Raw genomic sequence first — 23018 nt, 5'->3', positions numbered from 1 at the left:
GGAAATTATCTAAAACATCTCCCACTTGCAAAATCTGGTGACTGTCTCAACTGCGCCATCTGTTGGTTACTAAAGGGCAGTACAGCAGATTAATTTACTGCTCTATTTTGTCAGACTGCGAATAAAGAGCTTTCACTTTAATCAAGTATGAAAAATTAGAAAAAACTGACTAAAAAGGACAACATTTGCTATTAAACAGGAATCCACCACTTCCTAAATGCTTTACTTATTGAGGCAAAGCTTATTGGTGAGTTGAGAATCTACAGCACCACTGTTTTTACTGTATATGTAGGCTGTCAATATCAATATATATATTTATGTATGTATTCATGTATGTATTTAATTAAAAACTTCAGTAGTAACTGTCAAACAGTTTCTATTCACCTGGTAGTATTGTTTTGTTATCTAATGTTTGTTGAGTGTACTTAAGCTGTGGTGAGTGGTTAAGGTGACTTTTTTTTTTTTCAAGAATGTATCGCATGTGACATCACAGATGGGGCCTTTTAACCTCAGATGTTCTGCTGACAGGTCATTTTTTTCTATTGTGCTACGGGATATCTGACATTCACAAGCACTCCGTTTTGCAGCCTGGATCTTTGTGTAGGTAAGTCTGTCTACGTGCATTAAGAGCAATTTTAAAGAGATATCAAAGTAGCTGATTCATAAATTGTGTGTATATAAAAATATAACCACATTATTCGATTTTTATATGCTACATGATTAATAATTTCTAAAACGAATGAAAAATTAACAAACTGGTGTCTAAGAAAGGATCTTCTGCTAAATAAAGCATGTTTTCATTCTGTCTAAGAACTGTCTGTTGGTTACAATGAAAGTGAGAATATTTGAATATACACATATGCTCAGTTTCACATCGTGTCACAATCTGACTTCCAGGTTTCTGACTTCAGATAAAAATGTTTTGGCTTTTGCCAATGGTTTTGGCTCTCATCGCAGTGGTTGACGCCTGTCCGACACCCTGCAGATGTGAAGATACTGACATCATAATGTGTTCGGACCAGAGACTTCTGGAGCTCCCTCGTCTGCCTCAGAGTACCAAGCAACTATATGCTACACACAACATGATTCAAGCTCTTCCAGATGGTTTGGGAGAACTAACAATTCTCGATCTCACCAAGAATGCCTTCAATTTGTCACTCAGTACCAACTGGCAGAACATGAGCAATCTTACGAAGCTATTTCTGAGCGGAAATGGACTGACCACATTAACACCAAGGCAATTTCAGGGGCTGTCGAACCTTGAAGTGTTGGATCTTAGTGACAACCAAATTAAAACACTGCCTCAGATGTTCCTTTATGGTCTGACCAAGCTTCAGGTCCTTAATCTGAATATGAACAAGATATTTAGTCTATCCTATGGGGTCCTGGATGGAGCTCCTGCCCTTAATGACCTCCAACTGAGAAGTAACATGATTGAGATGGTCGAGGTAGGTGTGTTTGAGAACTGCAAACATCTGGCTAAACTTTATCTGTCAATGAATAACCTAAAAAGTGTAGGTAATGGAAGTTTTAAGGGTGCCGTAGGGCTAAAACATCTCGATCTTAGTCGAAATGGACTAGTTGCCATACCTAACGTTGTATTTCAGTACACTTTGAACCTCTCTAGCCTGTATCTTCAAAAAAATAACATAACTTCAATTCCTGAGGACATCTTCTCTGAGATTCCCACACTGAAGCATTTGGATTTGAGTCATAATGCTCTTGTTTCCATATCCGACGGTTCCCTCAGAGGTCTTTCCCAGCTGGGCGCATTGGATCTGAGTTTTAATCAGTTGCGGATGCTAACATCACATGCATTCCAAGACTTAGGAAAGCTCGAGAACCTTAATTTGTATCACAATGAACTGATTTCGCTTCCGGATGGCTTGTTCAACAATTTAAGCAGGGTGACAGAGCTTCAGCTGGACAGCAATAAAATTTTAGTAATTTCATCAGACCTCTTTCACCCACTTTCAGCTTTGCAAGATCTACAACTGGACAACAATCAAATTTCAGAGCTCCATTCGGACACATTTCTAAAGCTGAGGAAGCTTAAACATCTCGATCTTAGCAACAATGACCTCAAGAAGATTTCCACGCATCTTTTCAAAAAGACACGTCTTTTAAGGGAAATTAACCTGGAGAACAATCACATCCGCTACATTCAAAAATCATCCTTTAAACACTTAGTCAAACTACTGACTCTGAAACTCAGCAACAACCACCTCTCAAGACCCTCCACAGAGCTACTGACTAGTCTTAGTCGTTTACGTGAGTTGTGTCTGAATGAAAACCAGATAGAAACCATTCCTGTTGGATTTTTCGCAGGTCTTAAAAACCTGAGGTACCTGGAATTGTCCAACAATAAATTGCGTTCCATCTCTTCTGATACCTTCAAAGATCTCTTTGTATTGAAAGAGCTGGATCTGAGATTCAACGCTCTCGATAAACTTCCAGAAGACGTCTTCACATCTTTGGGAAATCTGAAAAGGCTCTACCTGGAAAACAACCAGCTCACACACTTGCCCGCCAAAGTGTTTTCTGCTCTATCCAGATTGGAAGAGCTCCATTTGGAGAAAAACCAACTTCAGCAGATTCACCCAGCACAGTTTGAGGGCTTAGTGATGTTACGTGAACTTGATATTAAATTTAATCAACTGCGCTATATGGAAAGTGGGACTCTGACACCTTTAGGAAATCTAGAACTTATTGATCTTAATGGAAATCCATGGGATTGCTCTTGTGTGTTCATTCTCTATGTAAGTCAGTGGCTTAACAATAATACTCACTTAGAAAAAACTACACACAAGTGCTCCTCTGGACAAAATCTTTTATATCCAGCTCTTTCCCCATCTTCGTTATCACAGCATTGCACAAGTTCTGCATGTTTCTCTTTTAACACAAAGAAATTAACAGTTCTCATTGCTTTCTTTCTTGCTTGCTTTCTTTAAAATCTATATACATGCTATGCTAGACTCTCAGGTCCGTGTGGTTAAAGTCTTGAGATATGAAACCACTTCTCATGTGCAAGTGATTTATGCTTTCGACTTATCTTTAATGCAACTGTTGGCTTAAGAGCAGCAATATACTTGACAATATTTTATGAAACACTGAAATATGATTTATCTGAGATTTAATGTTATACAATATTATTCCATAAAATAAAATGCTATGCCAAATACTTGTAGCCTCTTTACTTCTCAGAGTGTGTGACAGGATTTTAAAAAGACCACATGCTGACGCTGCTATAGGGGATTTCCTATTAGATTCACTCGCATTCACATCTGCGTGTTTCTAAGAACTTTACACAGGTCTTTAAACAAGGATGTGCGTCCACACGCAACTGTGGTTGTTTTTCTGCAAAACTAGATTGGATCACATTTTCTGTTTTTTTTATTTTATTTTATTGACCTAGCTCGTCACTGGCAAAAATAATACTAATTCCAATTTATAAACAAATAATCTTGGATTAAGTTGTAGTAAATGCATTCATACATTTGACTAATGATTTGGATGTCATGCATCTACAGTTTTATCCCACCCTTTTCCATAATCATATCACTGTAATTTAAAAAAAAAAATAGAGCTGGATTCACTGGAAGATGAATAATCTATTTATAATAGATTAATCTTGCTCAGGTATGTTTGATTAGAGTTGGAGATTAAAGGGACAGTTCACCCAAAAATTAAAATTTTATGTTTATCTGCTTACCCCCAGGGCATCCAAGATGTATGTGACTTTGTTTCTTCAATCTTAAAGGGATAGCTCACCCAAACATGAAATTTCTGTCATCATTTACTCTTGGGGCCTGTACCATGAAGCCATTTTAGCTGGCTAGCCCAGTAAGTTTCATTTTAGTTTAAGCAAACTCTGGATTTTAGGTACCATGAAAGCGGTTTGGCTTGTGGTGTTCATCACCACTTGCACTCCATGCCTAACCTGCTCCAGGTCAGGTTAAGTCCTGGTTTAGAAATGTCAAACCGAAATTTGACCAGTCAGGTGAAGATGTAGGTGACGACAAGAATTAAAAGTACAAAACAAGAATTTGTAAAGAAAAATGTTGGAGGATTTTGATATAAGCCAAGAGAAGACTGTTTTTCCTTTGCTAAACAAAGGAACCTTTGCTTCCTTTGCTCCTGTAAACAAAACTTGGTTCTTGCAAGACAAGCGTATTTACGGTTTGTCAGGTTTTAAATAAGGATATTTTTCTTACACAAACGCATCGCTTCAATTCAGAAGGCCTTTAATAACTCCCCAAATCTGTGTGGAGTACTATTTATAATGGATGGATGCACTTTTTCAGACTTCAAAATCTCAACACCAATTCACTGCCATTATAAAGATTGTAAGAGTCAGGACAATTTTAACCTAACTCCAATTGTATTCATCTAAAAGATGAAAGTCATATACACCTAGGATGGCGTGAGGATGAGTAAATCATGAAGTAATTTTCATTTTTAGTAAACTATCCCTTTAAATTGAGAGGCAATAGGATTAATTGTACATTTAAACTATTAAAAGACTAGATCACTATTTGATATGTTGACTTTGATTTATTTTTCAAAGTATTTAGAGATCATTTAACATAAATTTAAATATCAACTGGATACTAAACAGATTTTTAAGGGATCTTTTGCATTGAAATATTTATATCTGATGAATTCAGCATATGGAAATTAAGACACACCATAACCCTGTTTGATCTATTTGGAACAGTTAAACTGTGTAACTTAAAGTGATAGTTCACCCAAAAATGAAATTCTGTCATTAATCACTCACCCTCATGTCATTTTAAACCTGTTCATTCATTCAACATTTGACACATTCAAGGGTTCATTCAAGGTAGGACATTGTTAAAATAGTTAATTTGACATGAGGGTGAGTAATTAATGACAGAATATTAATTTTCAGGTGAACAATCCATTTAAATCTACACACATTTATGGCACCTCAGATTCCTGAGATATGCAAAACTCTTCCCACACTTATCACACACATATTGCTTCTCTCCCGTGTGAATATGCATGTGAGCTTTGAGTGAATTTGACTGGTTAAATTCCCGTCCGCATTCGCTACATCTGAACGGCTTTTCTCCGGTGTGTATGCGTTGATGTCGACGGAGATTTCCCAAGGTGCAAAAACCCTTCCCGCACGTGTCACAACTAAAAGGTTTTTCGCCCGTATGTGAGGTCAGGTGAGCCTTAAGGCTGTTCTGCTGCCGAAACGTCTTCCCGCACACCGAACAGTCATAAGGCTTTTCTCCCGTATGAATCATTTCGTGAGTTTTCACACAGGCCACACTTTGAAAGGACTTCCCGCACAAACAACAGCTGTACTTGTTAGTCACAGAGTGTTTGTGCTGGTGAGATTTCAAGGTGTTGATGGAGTCGAGGGTCTCTCCACACACTGTGCATTTAACCGGTAACGCTTCCTCGTGAATCGGGAGATGTATTTTTAGGGTGTTTAAGCAACCTACGTCTATTCCACATACAAAACAGCAATGTCCGTTTTGTCCCACGTGCTTCCCCTCGTGCAGCCGAAGAAGATACTTCTGGACAAAGCCCTGATTGCACATTTCGCATTTGTGTGGTTTCTCTCTGGTGTGAGTTAGATTGTGTGCTTTCAGCGAATCCAGCTGGTTGAAACTTCGCCCGCACGTCTGGCAGGTGAACGGCTTTTCGCCTGTGTGGATTCTCTTGTGGCGAAGCAAGTTGTTACGAAAGTGGAAGCTCTTCCCACATACGTCACAGTTATGCAGCTTCTCTGCCGAATGCACGACCTGATGCTTTCTGAGACAATATGCTTGATTAAAGGACTTCCCACAATCTTGACACGTAAAAGTCTTGTCTTCGTTGTGAATACGCTGGTGACCTTTCAGCTGGTTGTGTTCGGTGAAGGTCTTGCCGCATTGACTGCAAACATAAGGGCTCTTGTCAGTATGAAGCTGGTAGTGTACATCCAAACTGCCTTTACTGCCAAAACGCCGACCACACTGCGAGCAGCTAAAGGGTTTCTCAGCCGCCACGTGAACAACCTTATGAGCTCTCAACAGAACAACAGAGTCAAATTTCCTTCTACACTGTTTACAGCTGAACGGTTTACCTTTCTTCCGACGGCTCGCCCGCACACCTCTTTTTGACACGCTTAAACTACTAGATACTTTCGGATCATCCTCAGTCACAGAGGAGCTTTTAGCATTTTTCTGTCCTGAGCAGCTGATGTTCACAGCATTGTCCTGCAACACCACAAACTGAGGATGGTCACCGTTTTTGGAAGAATCCACTGATTTTTCTTCCCTAATGATCGCCGTCTTCTGTTTTTTAGTGGGCTTTGCAAAACAGAAAAAGAGAATTTGGGTATTGTGGTTTTTCACTGAAAATTCATCAGTTACATTTTTACTTTTAGAACCAAACTGTGTGTTATGTGTGAATGGCTTACTGTTTTCACATGGTCATCAGTGTTTATGATCTCCTCCTGTCCCCAGCTCACAACAACGGCGATTTTCTCTGCAGAGACTGCAATTGCGCAGCAGATCATAAATCTTAAAGATTTGCTCTGAGAAGCACAGTGGTGTGGATTGGCATTGAATCTTACCTAGAGTAAGTTGGTCAGTGGATTGACTTCTTGGAAGACCACTGTCGGTTACATTAGTCTCTCCTTGTAGAGTCTTGTGCTGTTTCTCAGCTTGCTTCAGTCTTGTTTTCATGTCATCGTGTGCAGTCGGAATCATTTCTTGGTGTAGAAGTGCAGAGAAAAGTTGACATATTTTCTCCACGGCTTCTTTTGCGTTACGTTCTAACACAGAGTTCAGCTGCGTCTGAAATATAGGAATAAATCAATTATAAATGAGCCTAAATGAAGCTCTTGACAGGATACATTTTTCTTACAATAAATTTGATAACAGGATTATCCAATGTCTGAACTAGACTAATGTAGTAACAAACTGAGAAACTGGAATTAAATTATTTGTGGTAAATTATATTATTTGGCTGTCACAATTCTAAGGAATGTTAAATTTTTTAACAGTGTTGTGAAATGGAAAATATTACACTTAAATGATCACTTTATCTGTGAGTCTGAGCTCTAGAGATACTTGTATTTGGTTATTCACTAAACACAAATCATATAACGTTAGGTTAATAAGTATAGCTTACAAATAAACGCAAAAAGCAAGAAACACGGTCATTTCGTGCACTTTTTGTACACTTACTGTAAAGTCCAAGCTGTCATGTTTGTCTGCTGTAATGTTAGTTTGTGGAGGTTTGACCGATGTGTCCATGACTTTCGTCATTTCATTGACCGTTGCCTTTACGAGTGTCTCCAGAACAGAGACAACCTCAGACTCCAACAACATGTTGCTGTTTTTGGTGACCGAAATCATAATATTTTTAATGAAGCCATTGCAACGTTTGTTACACGTTTTCTTGCATTGAGTAGTGATGCACTCACTGCTGCCCCTCACTGGACTGGCGTTCATTTGCGGCACAGCTGTTAATTCATTACGATCAACAAAACCCTACAGATATTATACAAGTATGTTTTTAGGTAAAAAAATATATTTTAAAATTACTCATTACTTTAGTCACATAATCCTTCAGAAATCATTCTAATGTGCTGATTTGCAAGAAACATGTATTATTAAAAACAGTTGAGTATATTTTTTCAAGATTCTTTGGTGAGCAAAAAGATAAATGCTGTTCTTCTAAACTTTCTATTCACCAAAGAAACCTGAAAAAATTATACTCAGCTGATTTGAACATAATAATAATAAATGTTTTTTGAGCAGCAAATCAGAATATTAGAATGATTTCTAAAGGATCATGTGACTGAAGTAATGATGATAAAAATACAGCTTTGAAATCACAGAAATAAATTATGTTTATTCAAATAGAGAACAGTTTTTTTTAAATAGCAAAAATATTTCAGATTTGTACTGTTTTTGCTGTATTTTGGATCAAATAAATGCAGGTTTGATGAGCAGAAGAGACATGTATAAGTGTGTGTGTGTATATATATATAGAGAGAGAGAGAGAGAGAGAGAGAGAGAGAATTACATTATATATATTGTAATGTATAATGTATATATATAAATTACATAATATATTCATACAATTACATATTTGTTTAATTAAACATTGCGTATAAATAAATCTATATATATATATTATTACACAATATTCGTATTATTTTTTTAATCACATTGTGTATAAATTATATACATATATATTTACATATTCATATAATTATATTTTTAATTAAATTATATTTTAACTATTCTAATAATATTTAAATATTTTATGAGTATAAAAGCAGTATATATATATATATATATATATATATATATATATATATAATTACATAATATATTTATATATTTTTTAAATTAAACATTCTGTATAATTAAAAACTACATACATTTAATTACACAATATGTTCACATAATTATATTTTTCAAAATTAAACTGTATAAATTATATACATATTTTAACTATTATAATGTCTAAATATTTTATGAGAGTAAAATCTGTATATATATATATATATATATATATACATATATTACATAATATATTCAAACATTTATTTTAATTAAACATTGTGTATAAATAAAAACTATATATATTGAATTACACAATATATATTCATATAATTTTTTTAAATAATATATTTTAAAATTACATATACATTTTTATAAAATATATTCATATAATTACATATTTTTTTATTAAGCATTGTATATAAATAAAAACTATATATTTAATTACACAATGTATTCATATAAGTATATTTTTTTTAAATGACACATTGTGTATAAATTATATACATATATAATTATATTTTTTAATAAAATTATAATGATATTTTATAATCTATTATAATCATATTTGAATATGTTACGAGAGTAGAAGCAGTAAAATGCCCCCATGTTGTTGGGGCTATAAATTACACTGCTACATCAATACTCAATTAAAATCTAAAATCAATATTTTTGGTTAGATATTTATATAGGACCTGAAAAAAAATTTAATAAGTAGTCTCACATATCCTTAAGTGGAGCCATTGGTATTATGTTTATTATGAGACATTTGATTTGATTTATACAACAGCTTTCAGTTTTACATCCTTGATAAAGAACACATACACAAAAATGTGTTTATTATAAATAAATAAGTACAGTCAAGCATTTCTTGCAAGCTTTACAAAATTATTTACAATCCTACATGAAATTCAGGGACCTGAAAGTAGACATAAGTTGAGCAGTCTGAAATCTCTCAAAGTGGAGCACATTTGTGATCTTTGTAATTTCTCTGATAGGCAAAACTTTTCCAACACTTAGTGCACGTGTACGGCTTTTTCCCAGTGTGAATGTGCATATGTGCCTTCAAATTGTTGGGCTGTGTGAAACTCTTCAAGCAAATGTCACAAGTGAACGGCTTTTCCCCGGTGTGCACGAGCCTGTGCCGTTTCAAATTAGCTGATAAATGAAACGCCTTCCCACAGGTTTCACACTTGTGGGGTTTTTCACCGGTATGCGTGCGTATGTGCATCTTCAGCGAGCTCGACAGTTTGAATCGTTTCCCACACAACACGCATTTGTGTGGCCTTTCTCCTGAATGCAGAAACATATGGGTTTTATACGAAGCTCTCAGCGAAAAGTCCTTACCGCAGATCTCACACTTGAAAGGTTTCTCTCCAGTGTGAATCTGCTCATGCATACGGAGGGAATGTACGCTGCTGTATCTTCTGTCGCATAACGTGCACGTATAAGGTTTGCTGTTGTCCGAATGCAACTGCAAGTGAGCTTTTAACGCATAGGCAGAGCTCAGGAACTTCCCACACACGTCGCAGCGCTGAGCGTTACTCTTATCGGACGGATTTCCAATTTGATTGTGTGTTAGAATGTGGTTCCTCAGAACGTAATTATATTGGAACGTTTTCCCGCACATTTCACACATAAACCGCTTTTCTCCGTGAACTCGCATGTGGCCTTTTAGAGTGCTTCTTTGGTTGAATCTTCGTCCGCACACCTCACAGACGTACGGCTTGTCGCCGGTGTGAACGAGGATGTGGCGTTTTAGAGTCCCGGAAAGCGCGAAACTTTTTCCACAGATGTCACACGTGTGCGGCCTCTCGCCGGTGTGCACGCGGAGGTGGTGTTTCAAAAGTTTATGGTATTTGAAGCTCTTATTGCAGTGGCTGCATTTTATCGGCCTGTCGTTCGAATGAATTCTCTTGTGGTAGTTCAGCGTCCCAATGAGGGAGAAACACTTTCCACAGGTGTCGCATCTGTATGGTTTTTCGCCCGTGTGCACTCTCTGGTGCATGTATAAACTTCTTTTGATTGTGAATCCCTGTCCGCATATTTCACAGGTAAATGGTTTGACTTCCGCGTGGACCAGTTCGTGGGCTGCGAGATCTCTGAAGCTCTTTCCGCAAGTGGCGCAGGGAAATTTCTTCTTTTCGAATTTCTGCGAGTGTTTGCGTAAGTGAGTCTCGAGTGCTCTCAGCAGTGTGAATTTCTTTCCGCATTTTTCACAAACGTGCGGCCTCACGATTGAATGCATGCGCTTGTGCTGCATGAGAGAAAGCATCTTTGGAAAGGCCTTTCCACACTGATCGCATTCAAAAGACTCTTTGGCTTGTGGGACTTCGGGTTGATTGGTTGAGGACTGCAACATGCCTTCCTGATCGTCAGACCAGTCTCTATCATCAGCTGCTGGTGAAATGAAAAACAACATTAGGGTGAATCAACATCAGTCATAGTCGTTTCATATATTCACAGTTTTTTCTTTAAATATTTGACACTGATAAAATAGTGCACAATTTTAACAAAAATATGCATTACGTCAGTCAATAAGGTCAATTTTGATTTCAGGTTAATATATATTGTTTTCAGGTTTCTAATATATAATCAAAGTTATATAATAATAATAATAATAATTTTTTTTTGGCATTTTTGCTTTTACTATGACAGGACAGATCAGAAGTGACAGGAAGCGAAGTGGGAAAGAGAGATGGGGGCGGGATTGGGAAAGGTCCTCAAGTCGGGATTCAAACACGGGACGCCTGAAGAGTAACGACGCTGTATGTCGGCACACTGCACACAAGGCTATCGGTGCCGACATAATACATTTTTATAAAGAATTTTTTTTAAAAGTACTCTTAAAAATTATTAAAAACCTGTATTTTAAAATTATTTATATGGATTAACCTATATAGATTTATTGATATTTTTACTAGCCTTTATTTTTATATTTTCAGTCATTTTATTTTTTTTTAGTGGTTTTGTAATTATTAGTAGTTTTATTTAGATTTAATTTATTAGATTTCAGTTTTTGCAATTGTAGTACTATAACTAAAACTTATTTTATTTCTGTTAGTTGCCATTTGTTTTGTTAAAGTTTTTATAAGCAATTCATCCAATATTTATATTTTATTTCAGCTTTATTTTAGTTAACAAAAAAAAATATTTTAACAGTTATTGCAATTTAAAATAACAGTTTTCTATTTTAATATATTTTAAAATGTATTGCTGTAATGCAAAGCTGAATTTTCAGCATCATTACTCCAGTCTTCAGTGTCACACAATCCTTCAGAAATCATTCTAATATGCTAATGTTACTTTTATTAATATTAATTATACATTTTAATTATTATTATTTTTTTTTTGCAATTTAAATGTTATTATTACTTTATTATGATCAATGCTGTAAACAGTTGTGCTACTTAATTTTTTTTTTAAACCTGTGATTCTTTTTTCAGGATTCTTTGATGAATAAAAGGTTAAAAAGAAACAGCATTTTTTCAAAATATAAATCTTGCTCTTGGTTTTTATCAGTCTAACACATCTTTGCTGAATAAAAATAATAATTTCTTATAAAAAAAGAAAGAATAAAAATGTACTGACCTCAAACTTTTGACTTAGTGTATGTTATCAGAAAAGATTTCTATTTTAAATAAATGCTGTTCTTTTTAACTTTTTACTCATCAAAGAATCCTGAAAAAAGTATTACAGATTCCAAAAAAAATATTAAGAAGCACAACTATTTCCAGCATTGATAATAAATCAGCATATTAGAATGATTTCTGAAGGATCATGTGACACTGAAGACTGGAGTAATGATGCTAAAAATTCAGCTTTGATCATAGGAATAAATTAGATTTTAATGGATATTAAAATATAAAAATGTTATTTTACATCATAATAACATTTACTTTTTTCTGTATTTTTGATCAAATAAACAAAGCCTCGATGAGCATAGGAAACTTCTTTAAAAAAACATTACAAATCTTACTGATCCCAAGTGCATGTGCATGTAAGTGTTAGTAATATACAACAAACTCCAGCTGTAATGATTTAGATGTTCTAAATTTCAAAAAAGTGAATGATTGTATAAAATAAAGAGGGTGAGAATTTTCAAACTAAAAGTTGAGACTCTTACCGTCACTGATGAATATTGTCTGGATGGTTTCTTCTGCTCTGTCCTCCACCATAAGACATCTACCTACATTACTTTCCTGTGCAGGCTGTAAGTGACATCATATGTAAGGGTTTCTAACATTTACCACATTGTAAGTTATATCTTTAAAAGAAATTCCTCTTTAAACTGCATTGTATTATAACTCACTTCAGTGTTTGAAGGTTGCAGGTGAGATGTTGTTGGTGGCTCCATCAGAGGACTCACAGAGAGAGTTATAGCATCTCCTATGAAAGAAGAACATAAAACAAAAATCACCACAAATACCAGAAAACAGAACGTCTTCAAGCTTGCAACTCAAGTGGCCTGATATTGACATTTATGTCAAATACCCTGGATATACGTTGTTCCACAAAGATTACGTCCCATCTGAGAAGTCTTCTTCAAGTCATCTCGAACATCCAAACATGTTTGTGCTGGAACAGGTTCAACAGATGAACAGTACCTGAAGAGACTGCAAATCTTCTGCACGGCTTCTTTAGCAAACCTCTCCATTATGGAATTAAGCTGCATTAAGAACAAAAACTTTGAAAATGTATTTTTTTCAAATTGTAAATTATATATAGGTTTAAAGAAAGCATGCATTGGAAATATAGCTCACATAATCACTCGTGAACATTAGTATGGTCCGTTTCATGTTTGAATTACAATATAAAACAAAGAAAATTATTTCAGAATAACACTATAACTTCACCACCCACGTTGTAAACAAAAGGAGGGTTATTTCACTATTTAAATAACTAACATATCACAACTATCAACGTTAAAATGCCATAATAACAGACTTTCTCACCATCTGAATCTGAGTATCGTTTGGTTTGATGCTGAGACTGGACACATCGGAGCTGCATGTAAAAGCCTTTCGTATCTCATGTTTAGCAGTGTCCGTCAGTAACGACACGACCAGAGTAGTTTGACTCTGAAAAAGCTCGAACCGGGACATAATGACCACAGAAATGCACAAAAAACCAACTCAATCTATGTTTGACATCTGGTACTACCAGATGAAGCAGAAAATAAACAAAACGTTGCTCCCTACAAAGTTGAACTAAGTAGTAAGTACTTCCTCTTTGTTGTATTTCAAAATAAAAGTATCTGACTGCTGGGTATTCGCTATAAAAATGCTTGTTACTAACAACACTTGAGGAGTTTAAAATTCAGTGGTTAATTGTTGACGGCATTAGACTGTTTTGGAACAATTTTATCTTAAAATGGCTTTGCTAAAAACCATAATAGACCTCAGTGACTAGAAATATACTTCCGAAACAGACTTTCAAAATAAAAGTCGTTGAACGCTCTCAAAGGAAGCAGACTCCAGCGTAATTACAAAATGAGTAATTACGCTTCTCTTTTAATTTTCATGCTTAAGGCCAATGGTTTAATAATAAGTGCTATAAGTACTGTTAATTCAAGAAAATTCAGATATCATGCTTAATAACAAGGAGTCGTGAAAGCATTTGACCTTAACTCAGATAGCCCACGTACGTCTGTAAGATGTCTGTTAAAGATCACTTGATCTGGAAAGCATCTGCTGTGTACAAACATCAGGCAGACGTGTGTAAGACGTCAGTTTGACATACATTCTAAATCACAAACATCTTAAAAACATCTAATAGACGTCTATTTGACATCTGATAGGAAACGTCCTATAGACGTATTGCAGATGAGCAAACAATCTAAAAAATACGTCTTGCAGATGTAAATGCAGATGTCAAATAGACGTCTCCGAGATGTACCTGTGCTATCAAGGATGTTTTTCTGGCATTCCTGATGGCTGGATAAGGTTCCTTTAACATTTCTAAAAAATATATATTTTATATCAGATAAATTTGCTAATGACTCATTCAGATCATTTTGTAAACAAGTTTGAATATTCATTGAAAAACAAGTTGAAAAATTAATTCACAAGCTCTATACAAGAGCAGTAACAAGCTAATGAAATAATTTATATCAAAACACAACTAGAAATATTTAGATTCACTTTTAAAATGACTTCCTCAAACATCAGGCAGATGTCTGTAAGATGTCAGTTTTACATACATTCTAAATCATAAACATCTTAAAAACATCTAATAGACGTCTATTTGACATCTGATAGGAAACGTCCTATAGACGTATTGCAGATGAGCAAACAATCTAAAAAATATGTCTTGCAGATGTAAATGCAGATGTCAAATAGACGTCTCCAAGATGTACCTGCGCTATCAGGGAAGTTTTTCTGGAATTCCTGATGACTGGATAAGGTTTCTTTAACACTTCTAAAAATATACATTTTATATCAGATAAACTCGCTAATGAATCATTCAGATCATTTTTTAAACAAGTTTGAATATTCATTGAAAAACAAGTCGAAAAATTAATTCACAAGCTTTATACAAGAACAGTAACAAGCTGATGAAATAATTTATATCGAAACACAACTAAAAATAACTTTCTCAGGCCTGGAAAACACAATTAACACATTATAAATTCCCTCATAATTCTAGGTTTTCCATAACCACACCAACATATTAACAATTACTACAACATGAACGCATCATGATAATATGAATCAAATCTTTTGATATAGGTCCATACAATGCAACATTAAAAAGAACAACAGCTTGTTTTCCGCCTATAGTATTTTATTTAAATTTATGTTATTTAAATGTCCTCACAATGTTACATAAATTTAACTCTAGGAAATATTACAATATAAGAGTCCTGCAGTTGTTACAAGTTCCTACCACAACATCTTTTTCATACAGATTTGCATTTGTGATCATTGTAGTGTCTAAGATATACATAATTCTTCCCACACTTCTGGCACGTGTAGGGTTTCACGCCAGTATGGATTTGCATATGTGTTTTAACACGGTCGAGTTCTGGAAACCCTTCCCCACACACCTTACAGCTGAACGGCTTCTCCCGAGCATGGACACGCTTGTGTCGCTTCAAATTTCCATACAAGCGAAAGCTCTTTCCACACGTCTCACATTTGTGCGTTTTTTCATCAGTGTGAGTCTTCATGTGCATTTTCAGAGAGCCAGACCACTTGAACGCTTTCCCGCACGCTATGCATTTATAAGGTCTATCTCCTGAATGGCACAACATATGTGTTTTAAAGGACTTTTTGAGAGCGTAGGCCTTTCCGCAGATCTCACACTTAAACGGAGTCTCGCCTGTGTGTAGTTTCTCGTGTATGCGAAGATTATATATGTTGCTGTAGCTCTTCTCGCACAGTTTGCATGTAAAAGGCTTGCTGTTGTCTGAATGCAGCTCCAGAGTTTTGGAGTTCAAAAACTTGTCCTCTTTTGAATTTCCAGTCTGATTGTGTGATAAAATATGGCTCTGTAACAAAAAATCATGCTGGAATGTTTTCCCACACATTTCGCACTTAAACTGTGTCTCTTGGTGCACCCGCATATGGACTTTTAAATTACTTCTCTGGCGAAATCTTTTACCGCACACTTCACAGATGTACGGCTTTTCGCCGGTGTGAATGAGAACGTGGCGTGTCATCGCTTCATGATGCGCAAATGTTTTACCACAGATTTTACACGTGTATCGTCTCTCGCCGGTGTGCACGGGAAGGTGGCGTCTCAGATGACTCTTGCATTTGAAGCTCTTATTGCAGTGGCTGCATTTTATCGGCCTGTCGTCTGAATGAAATTTCTTGTGGCAGTTTAGGGTGCCTATTAGAGAGAAACTTTTCCCACAGGTGTCACATGTGTATGGTTTTTCGCCCGTGTGCACTCTCTGGTGCATATATAAGCTTCCTTTGACTGTGAATCCCTGTCCGCATATATCGCAGGTGAACGGTCGGACCTCTGCGTGGACTCGTTCGTGCGCCGCAAGATCTTTGAAGCTCTTTCCACAAGTAGAGCAGGGAAATTTCTTCTTTTCGAACTTCTGCGTGTGTTTGCGCAGATGAGTCTCTAGCGCTCTTAATTGCGAGAACTTCTTTCCGCATTTTTCACAACAGTGCTGCTTCATGACCGAATGCACACGTTTGTGTCGAAAAAGAGAAAAGGCCTTTGGAAAGACTTTTCCGCACTGCTCACATTCAAAAGACTTGTTCTCTTGTGGCTTTTCAGGTTGCTCGGTCGATGTCTGCAACATGCCCTTCTGATCGTCAGACCATCCCTTGTCATCATCTGATGAAAAAACAACACAGTAATACAAAATTAATGTTGAACATATAAGCTATTAAAAATTCCTCAGACAGAAGTGCTTTAAAGATCACGTGAAATGCCTTTTTATTAACATATTTCCTATTAAAACAAGAATTTAGGAATATATATGTAAAGGCTTTTTCACATTTTTAAAAAAAAATATCAAATAGCCTTAAATCTATATAAGTGGTTTTCAACCTTTTTGATTTAAAGACCAATATTTAAAGGGTTCCTGATATAGGATATGCCTGATATTTCTCCTAATATTATGAGAAAAACTGCTTGTTTTCAGATATTTTTTTTATTTACAGAAACTGGACGTATTGATATACACTGCCGTTCAAATCTTTGGGATCAGTAAGTTTTAATGTTTTTTAAATTAGTTTCTTAAGCTCATCAAGGCTACATTTATTTGATTAATAATTCAGTAAAAACAGTAAAATTGCGAAATACTATTTCAGTTTAAAATAACTATTTTCTATGTAAATATGTTTTAAAATGAAATTCATTCTTGTGATGCAAAGCTGAATTTTTTAGCATCGTTACTTCAGTCTTTAGTGTCACAAGATCCTTCAGAAATCATTCTAATATGCTGATTTATTATCAATGTTGAAAACAGTTATGCTGCTTAATATTTTCTTGGAACCTGGGATACATCTGAGGATTCTTTAATAAATAAAAAGAACAGCATTTATTTAAAATATAAATCTTTTCTAACAATATAAACTACCATTTAAAGTTTGTTGTCAGTAAATTTTTTTCTTTCTTTTTTTTTTTTGAAAGAAATTAATACTTTTATTCAGCAAGGATGTGTTAAATTAATAAAAAGTGATAGCAAATATGAATTTATTTGAATAAATGCTGTTCTTTTTAACTTTGTATTCCTCAAAGAATCCTGAAAAATAAAATGTATCACAGGTTTAAAAAAAAATTAAGCAGCACAACTTCCAACATTGATAATAAATCAGCATATTAGAATGATTTCTGACGGATCGTGCAACACTTAACACTGGAGTAATGGCTGATGAGCTGATTCAGCTTTGCTTCACAGAAATAAATTATATTTTAACGTTTATTAAAATAGAAAACCATTATTTTAAACTGTACTAATATTTCACAATATTACAGTATTTTCTGTATTTTTGATCAAGTAAATGCAGCGAATTCCTTAAAAAAAAAAACATTAAAAATCTTACTGATCCCAAATGGCTGTGTATTACCCTGTAAACCTCCCCAGATGAAACAGTCAAAACAATTTAATTTTTTTTTAAATGAAACAGTTTACTAAAAGAAAATATTTTTAAAAAATCTAAAAAAACATTTCACAACATATTCACATTTGTGACCCTGGACCACAAAACCAGTCTTAAGTCGCTGGGGTATATTTGAATATATACATATATACATTGTATGGGTCAAAATGGTTGATTTTTCTTTTATGCCAAAAATCATTAGGAAATTAAGTAAAGATCATGTTCCATGAAGATATTTAGTAAAATTCCTACTGTAAATATATCAAAACTTAATTTTTGATTAGAAATATGCATTAGTAAGAGCTTCATTTGGACAACTTTAAAGGTGATTTTCTCAATATTTTGATTTTTTTGCACCCTCAGATTACATATATTAAAATAGTCGTATCTCGGCCAAATATTTTCCTATCCTAACAAACCATACATCGATAGAAAGCTTGTTTATTCAGCTTCAACATGGTGTATAAAGCTCAATTTCGAAAAATTTACCCTTATGACTGGTTTTGTGGTCCAGGGTCACATTTACGTTTAGTCATTTAGCAGACGCTTTTATTCAAATGTTCGTTTTATCCAAATTTTTATGTTCATATACTGTAATACAGTGAGAATATGGAGCTCATACTTGAGGTGGAAAAAACACACCTCAATTAAAACAGGAGAAAATTTGGTGCAGATGTTGTTATTTATTTGGCCAAAAAAAAAAAATAGTAGGAATTCCGATGTAGTGTAATGTAAATCAATGATATTGTTACAACAATAGAGCATATATATAAATACCTGTAAATCTCTGTTGTCACTCTAAATCTCCCAATAATATGTCTTAGTTTTATGATTAATGCTCTGTAGTTTTAATTGTGGGGAGCAAAACATATAATGCAATGCAATACAATGACATTCAGGGGCGTCGTTAGGGCTAATAATTCGGGGCTCGAGCCCCGAAAGATTTTTCTTTAGCCCCGAATGTTTTTGTATCGCCGTATGATTTTCGAGGAAATCACAGAATTTGTCAAAGTTTGAATGAATTAATCAAAAGCCGGTCATTACACTTCAAACAAATATATAGACTAGTATCTGTAAATAATGCCGCAAATTACCATTTAAGTAATTTGAATCCTGCCTGTTCTGCTTGTCTCTTTATGAATGATTGGTGCAGGTGCGGTTTCCTTTACTACACACACGTGCACGTGTAAAAATAAATAAAAGTTGTTTTATGCATTTAAATAAACAGACATGCTAAAACAAAACAATAAAATATGAGGTCCCTAAACATAACTTAACTTTTGATAAATTGACGTTAAATTGTATAAGTTTCATTGTTTTAAGTAATTAGAAATGTTTTTTGATTAATAATATTAAATTTACCCATTAAAAAGGAGTCCAGAAAAATTAAAACAGAAAAAAGCAGAATTTAGAAAAAATAAATAACAAAAATAAAAAAAATAAATAAAAAAATGGGGCCCTATTTTTGCATGCAAATATATATTTTTAAATGTATTATTTTATTTGTGTAATATATTTTTGAAAAGTTATAATTTTGTAATAATACTTTGATATTTTTCAACCTTTCATCAACCTTTTTTCTTTGTTCAATTTGCACACTGCACATGGGTTAACTTATAGCTCTTATTTTTGAACTCTCAAAGTGCACCAGATTAATGAATTTAACTTTAAAATATATATATACATTTTTTTTTCCCTGGGGGGCATGCCCCCCCGGACGTCCAGGTTCACCCACCTGTGTCAAACAAAATCTTATGTAATTATGATGTGAGCTCTCATCCACCACTACTAGCCCCTGATATTTTGCCACCAGCCCCAGATGTTTTCAAATCCTAGAAAGGCCCCTGATGACATTACTAAGTGCAGGATGAGTCATACTTTTTTTAAGCTAAATTTCAAATGATAAGACTGTTTAAAGAATTCTAAATGCATTAATTTAGTGAACATTTAAGGAAAACTAGCATATAAATGACATAAACGCTCAAATAAGGTGTAAAAAAATGTGGTAAAAAAATCTTAATGAGGACAAACAGCAGCAATACTTATTATAAATGTATAAACGTATGACAACTTTACCTTACCATCACCGATGACTACAGTCTGAATGTCATCATCTGCTTTGTCCTCCACTAAAAAACATCTGCTTCCATTACTCTCCTGTGCAGCCTGTAATTCACATCACATGTAAAATATTTTACGTGTAAACACTAGACAAACAAATACTACTAAAAGTTTCAAATACATTATACATACTATACCATATCAGCACTTAATACTGAGTGGCTGAATATCTATCTATCTATCCTCTTTTTAAAATAACAGAGGAGGGAGGATACAAACTAGCCACCTGCAACCATTCAGGTCAACAAATAATTTTAATAACAAAAATTCTTACTACCTGAGTCTGAGTGTCGTTTTGTTTTATGTTGAGATGAGGTTCAGCAGAGCTGCATGTCTTTGGTGTGTCCTGCTTTGTCGTGTCCGGCATTAATAAAATCAACAGAGCAGTTTGACTCTGCACAAGCTCATACCTGGACATAGTGACCACAGCTACGACCAGAGCAAAAAGGAGAAACTGTGTAACATTTCAATAAGATTTACAAGAAAAAACGTTCTGCATTGGAAGTCCAACGCCTAAAAAATGTTTTATATGCATGCAATCAATTTATCGTAATAGTGCTAATCGCGAATAACAAATTGTCAGTATGAAGACAAGTCATTATATTGTAATTATACGTCAGGTATGCAAACTCCATGGAAAAGTTGCACTCTGTGCTAAACGCTTCCTCTTTAATTCATAACCATTTCAAAATAAAAGCACGCGAGTATGTGCCAAATAAAAATCATTTTGAATTAAATATGAATAAAATGTTCTCCGTGGAAACAGATGAACAAATTAAATAAGAGGTGAATTATCTATAATAGTCTGAACCCTTTCTGGTTAATTTGTTAAACAAGTTTGGTTATTGTTTTGTCTTATGCAAAATTAGCTTTGAATAGCAAATTCTGAGAAGTTCTTAGTGACTGTTTTTAGGTAAATAGACTCCGTCCATCACATGGTCAGTTCTTGTACACTTCCGAGTGAAAGCTTTTAAAATAAAAGTGATTTAATGTTAAAGACAAAAAAGCTGGAGAACTTTGTATACTGTTTAAAGGAGAAGTCCACTTCCAGAACAAAGATTTACAGATAATGTACTCACCCCCTTGTCATTCAAGATGTTCATGTCTTTCTTTCCTCAGTCTTAAAGAAATTATGTTTTTTGAGGGAAACATTTCAGCATTTTTTTTCCATACAGTGGACTTCTATGGTGCCCTGAGTTTGAACTTCCAAAATGCAGTTTAAATGCGGCTCCAAATGATCCAAAATGTGATTGTAAACAATCCCAGTGAGGAAAAAGGGTCTTATCTAGTGAAACGATTGGTTATTTTCATAAAAATAATACAATTTATATACTTTTTAATCTTAAACCCTCGTCTTGTCTTACTCTCCCTGAACTCTGTTTTTTTCCGGTTCATGACAGTTAGGGTATGTTGAAAAACTCCCATCTCATGTTCTCCCTCAATTTCAAAAACGCCCTATATCGCTGTTTTACCTTTTTTGTTAAGGGTGTTTGATCTTCTTTGCATGTTCGCGTTGCAAAGACTGGGTCGGTACTTCTGCCGTGATGTAGGATGATTTTGAAATGATTTTTGAAGTTGAGGGAGAAAATACGAGCAGTGTTTTTTGACATACCCTAACTGTCTTGAGCCAGAATACACAGAGTTCAGGGAGTGCAAGACAAGACAAGCTTTTGAGATTAAAAAGTATTTAAATATTATTATTTTTATGAAAATATCTCATCGTTTCGCTAGATTCCCTTCTTCCTCGGCTGGGATCGTTTACAACTGCATTTGGGATTGTTTGAAGCCGCATTTAAACTGCAGTTTGGAAGTTCAAACTCAGGGCACCATATCAGTCCATTATATGGAGAAAAATGTATGTAAATATATCATCCATATGCCCTAATCCATTCGAAGGGTTTATCCTCCGGAGTGGGAGTTTTGAAGGATTGAAGGGCATAGGGGACTAAACAACTGTTTTTTGAAACATTAGGCTTGTTACTTTACAGGTATGTGCAAAACTTGGCAATATTTTATAAACGTCGATCCTGACAGTGTTTCCATTAACTGATGTTATGTGACTAAAGCGTAATTTTTTCCTCTCGCAATAAGTCATGGCAACAGATTTTGGTTTTTGGATTTTGGCTATAGTTCATCGAAAGAGGCGTATGCATGTATCTTTGCAGAAGAAGCACGGGGAGCCGCTTCTAAAATGTGTGTGACGCAGCTGGAATAAACATAAGCATTGATTAGAGTGGCCACGATCAGCTCCGGTGGCCATGTTGGAGCCATAACGCACCACAGACGTGTGCAGTGTAAATAGTCTAAGCATAATAGCAGGGAAAGCCCCTTGAGATCTTGAGACCGGCCACATATGAAGTATTTCTTGGAGGTTATAACTTTTTATATACGCCATGTCACCTGTAAATGCGGAAACACGTTTCCATTGCAGATTTGCGAAATATTCCTTTTTTTGAATTGCCTGAAAAACCACCTCATTCAAGTGTAAACATTTTTTTTGCGATATATGGGCGTTTTTACGAAATTGAAAGTTTCCATTAGGTGTATTTTCAATTTGCAATTTCAGTTTGTGCAATTTGAAGAATAATGGAAGCACAGCTATTGACACCCAATCAGAATCAATCCTGCTAACACGAGCTCCAGAATTTAAAGCGGCAGACACACGTGCTTAGAGTAAACAGATGATATTGTCCACAGATGTGGACGCTAGTATATTTATTTTTATAGTTATCATTTTTGGTGTGAACAGGCCTTAAGACTGCAATTCTTTGCCACACTGGCTTCAAATTATGTGTGTGTTATTATCACTCCTAGTTAACCACACCACATTAATTTGGGACCAGCACCACCTATTGGTCAATAAATCATTAAGTAATATTTCTAGTGATTTCCTTAATGATTTTTTTTCATATTTAAAATGTCTATAATTACTAAAAGTTCATAAAATGCTTAAACCCCAGTAATTGCTCCTTGCAGCTGTATTTTCTATATAAAACTGCATAGGAAAATT

General features: G+C 34.8%; 4 protein-coding genes across 6 annotated transcripts; 1 reads left to right on the top strand and 3 right to left on the bottom strand.

Annotated features, from left to right (window-relative positions):
- Positions 1-435: 435 nt before the first annotated feature.
- On the top strand, positions 436-3181 carry si:dkey-182i3.11 (insulin-like growth factor-binding protein complex acid labile subunit). The gene is made up of 2 exons (XM_051129811.1): positions 436-604; positions 898-3181. The coding sequence occupies exon 2, from the start codon at positions 918-920 to the stop codon at positions 2949-2951; it is 2034 nt and encodes a 677-aa protein (XP_050985768.1). The 5' UTR covers positions 436-604; positions 898-917; the 3' UTR covers positions 2952-3181.
- Positions 2873-7435, bottom strand: si:dkey-182i3.10 (gastrula zinc finger protein XlCGF57.1). The gene is made up of 4 exons (XM_051129815.1): positions 7212-7435; positions 6596-6818; positions 6440-6516; positions 2873-6329 (listed from the first exon to the last, which is right to left on the bottom strand). The coding sequence occupies exons 1-4, from the start codon at positions 7380-7382 to the stop codon at positions 4932-4934; spliced, it is 1869 nt and encodes a 622-aa protein (XP_050985772.1). The 5' UTR covers positions 7383-7435; the 3' UTR covers positions 2873-4931.
- Positions 7436-9062: 1627 nt separating this feature from the next.
- On the bottom strand, positions 9063-13547 carry LOC127177510 (zinc finger protein ZFP2-like). 3 transcript variants are annotated; one of them, XM_051129812.1, is made up of 5 exons: positions 13274-13547; positions 12813-12987; positions 12631-12707; positions 12445-12529; positions 9063-10718 (listed from the first exon to the last, which is right to left on the bottom strand). In XM_051129812.1, the coding sequence occupies exons 1-5, from the start codon at positions 13421-13423 to the stop codon at positions 9274-9276; spliced, it is 1932 nt and encodes a 643-aa protein (XP_050985769.1). In that variant the 5' UTR covers positions 13424-13547; the 3' UTR covers positions 9063-9273. The 3 variants fall into 3 exon arrangements, with proteins under 3 accessions (XP_050985769.1, XP_050985770.1, XP_050985771.1); XM_051129813.1 differs by having other exon boundaries at positions 9063-10715; XM_051129814.1 differs by lacking the exon at positions 13274-13547 and adding an exon at positions 13082-13266.
- A 1506-nt stretch (positions 13548-15053) lies between these two features.
- LOC127177381 (gastrula zinc finger protein XlCGF57.1-like) lies at positions 15054-20644 on the bottom strand. Its single transcript, XM_051129636.1, has 3 exons — positions 20286-20644; positions 19969-20053; positions 15054-16616 (listed from the first exon to the last, which is right to left on the bottom strand). The coding sequence occupies exons 1-3, from the start codon at positions 20424-20426 to the stop codon at positions 15220-15222; spliced, it is 1623 nt and encodes a 540-aa protein (XP_050985593.1). The 5' UTR covers positions 20427-20644; the 3' UTR covers positions 15054-15219.
- Between the last annotated feature and the right edge of the window lie 2374 nt (positions 20645-23018).

This window comes from Labeo rohita, chromosome 15 (assembly GCF_022985175.1).
Source record: "Labeo rohita strain BAU-BD-2019 chromosome 15, IGBB_LRoh.1.0, whole genome shotgun sequence".
NCBI lineage: Eukaryota > Metazoa > Chordata > Actinopteri > Cypriniformes > Cyprinidae > Labeo > Labeo rohita.
Note: the sequence above shows the minus strand (reverse complement) of the source record. Positions and strands in the feature narration are given on the sequence as shown.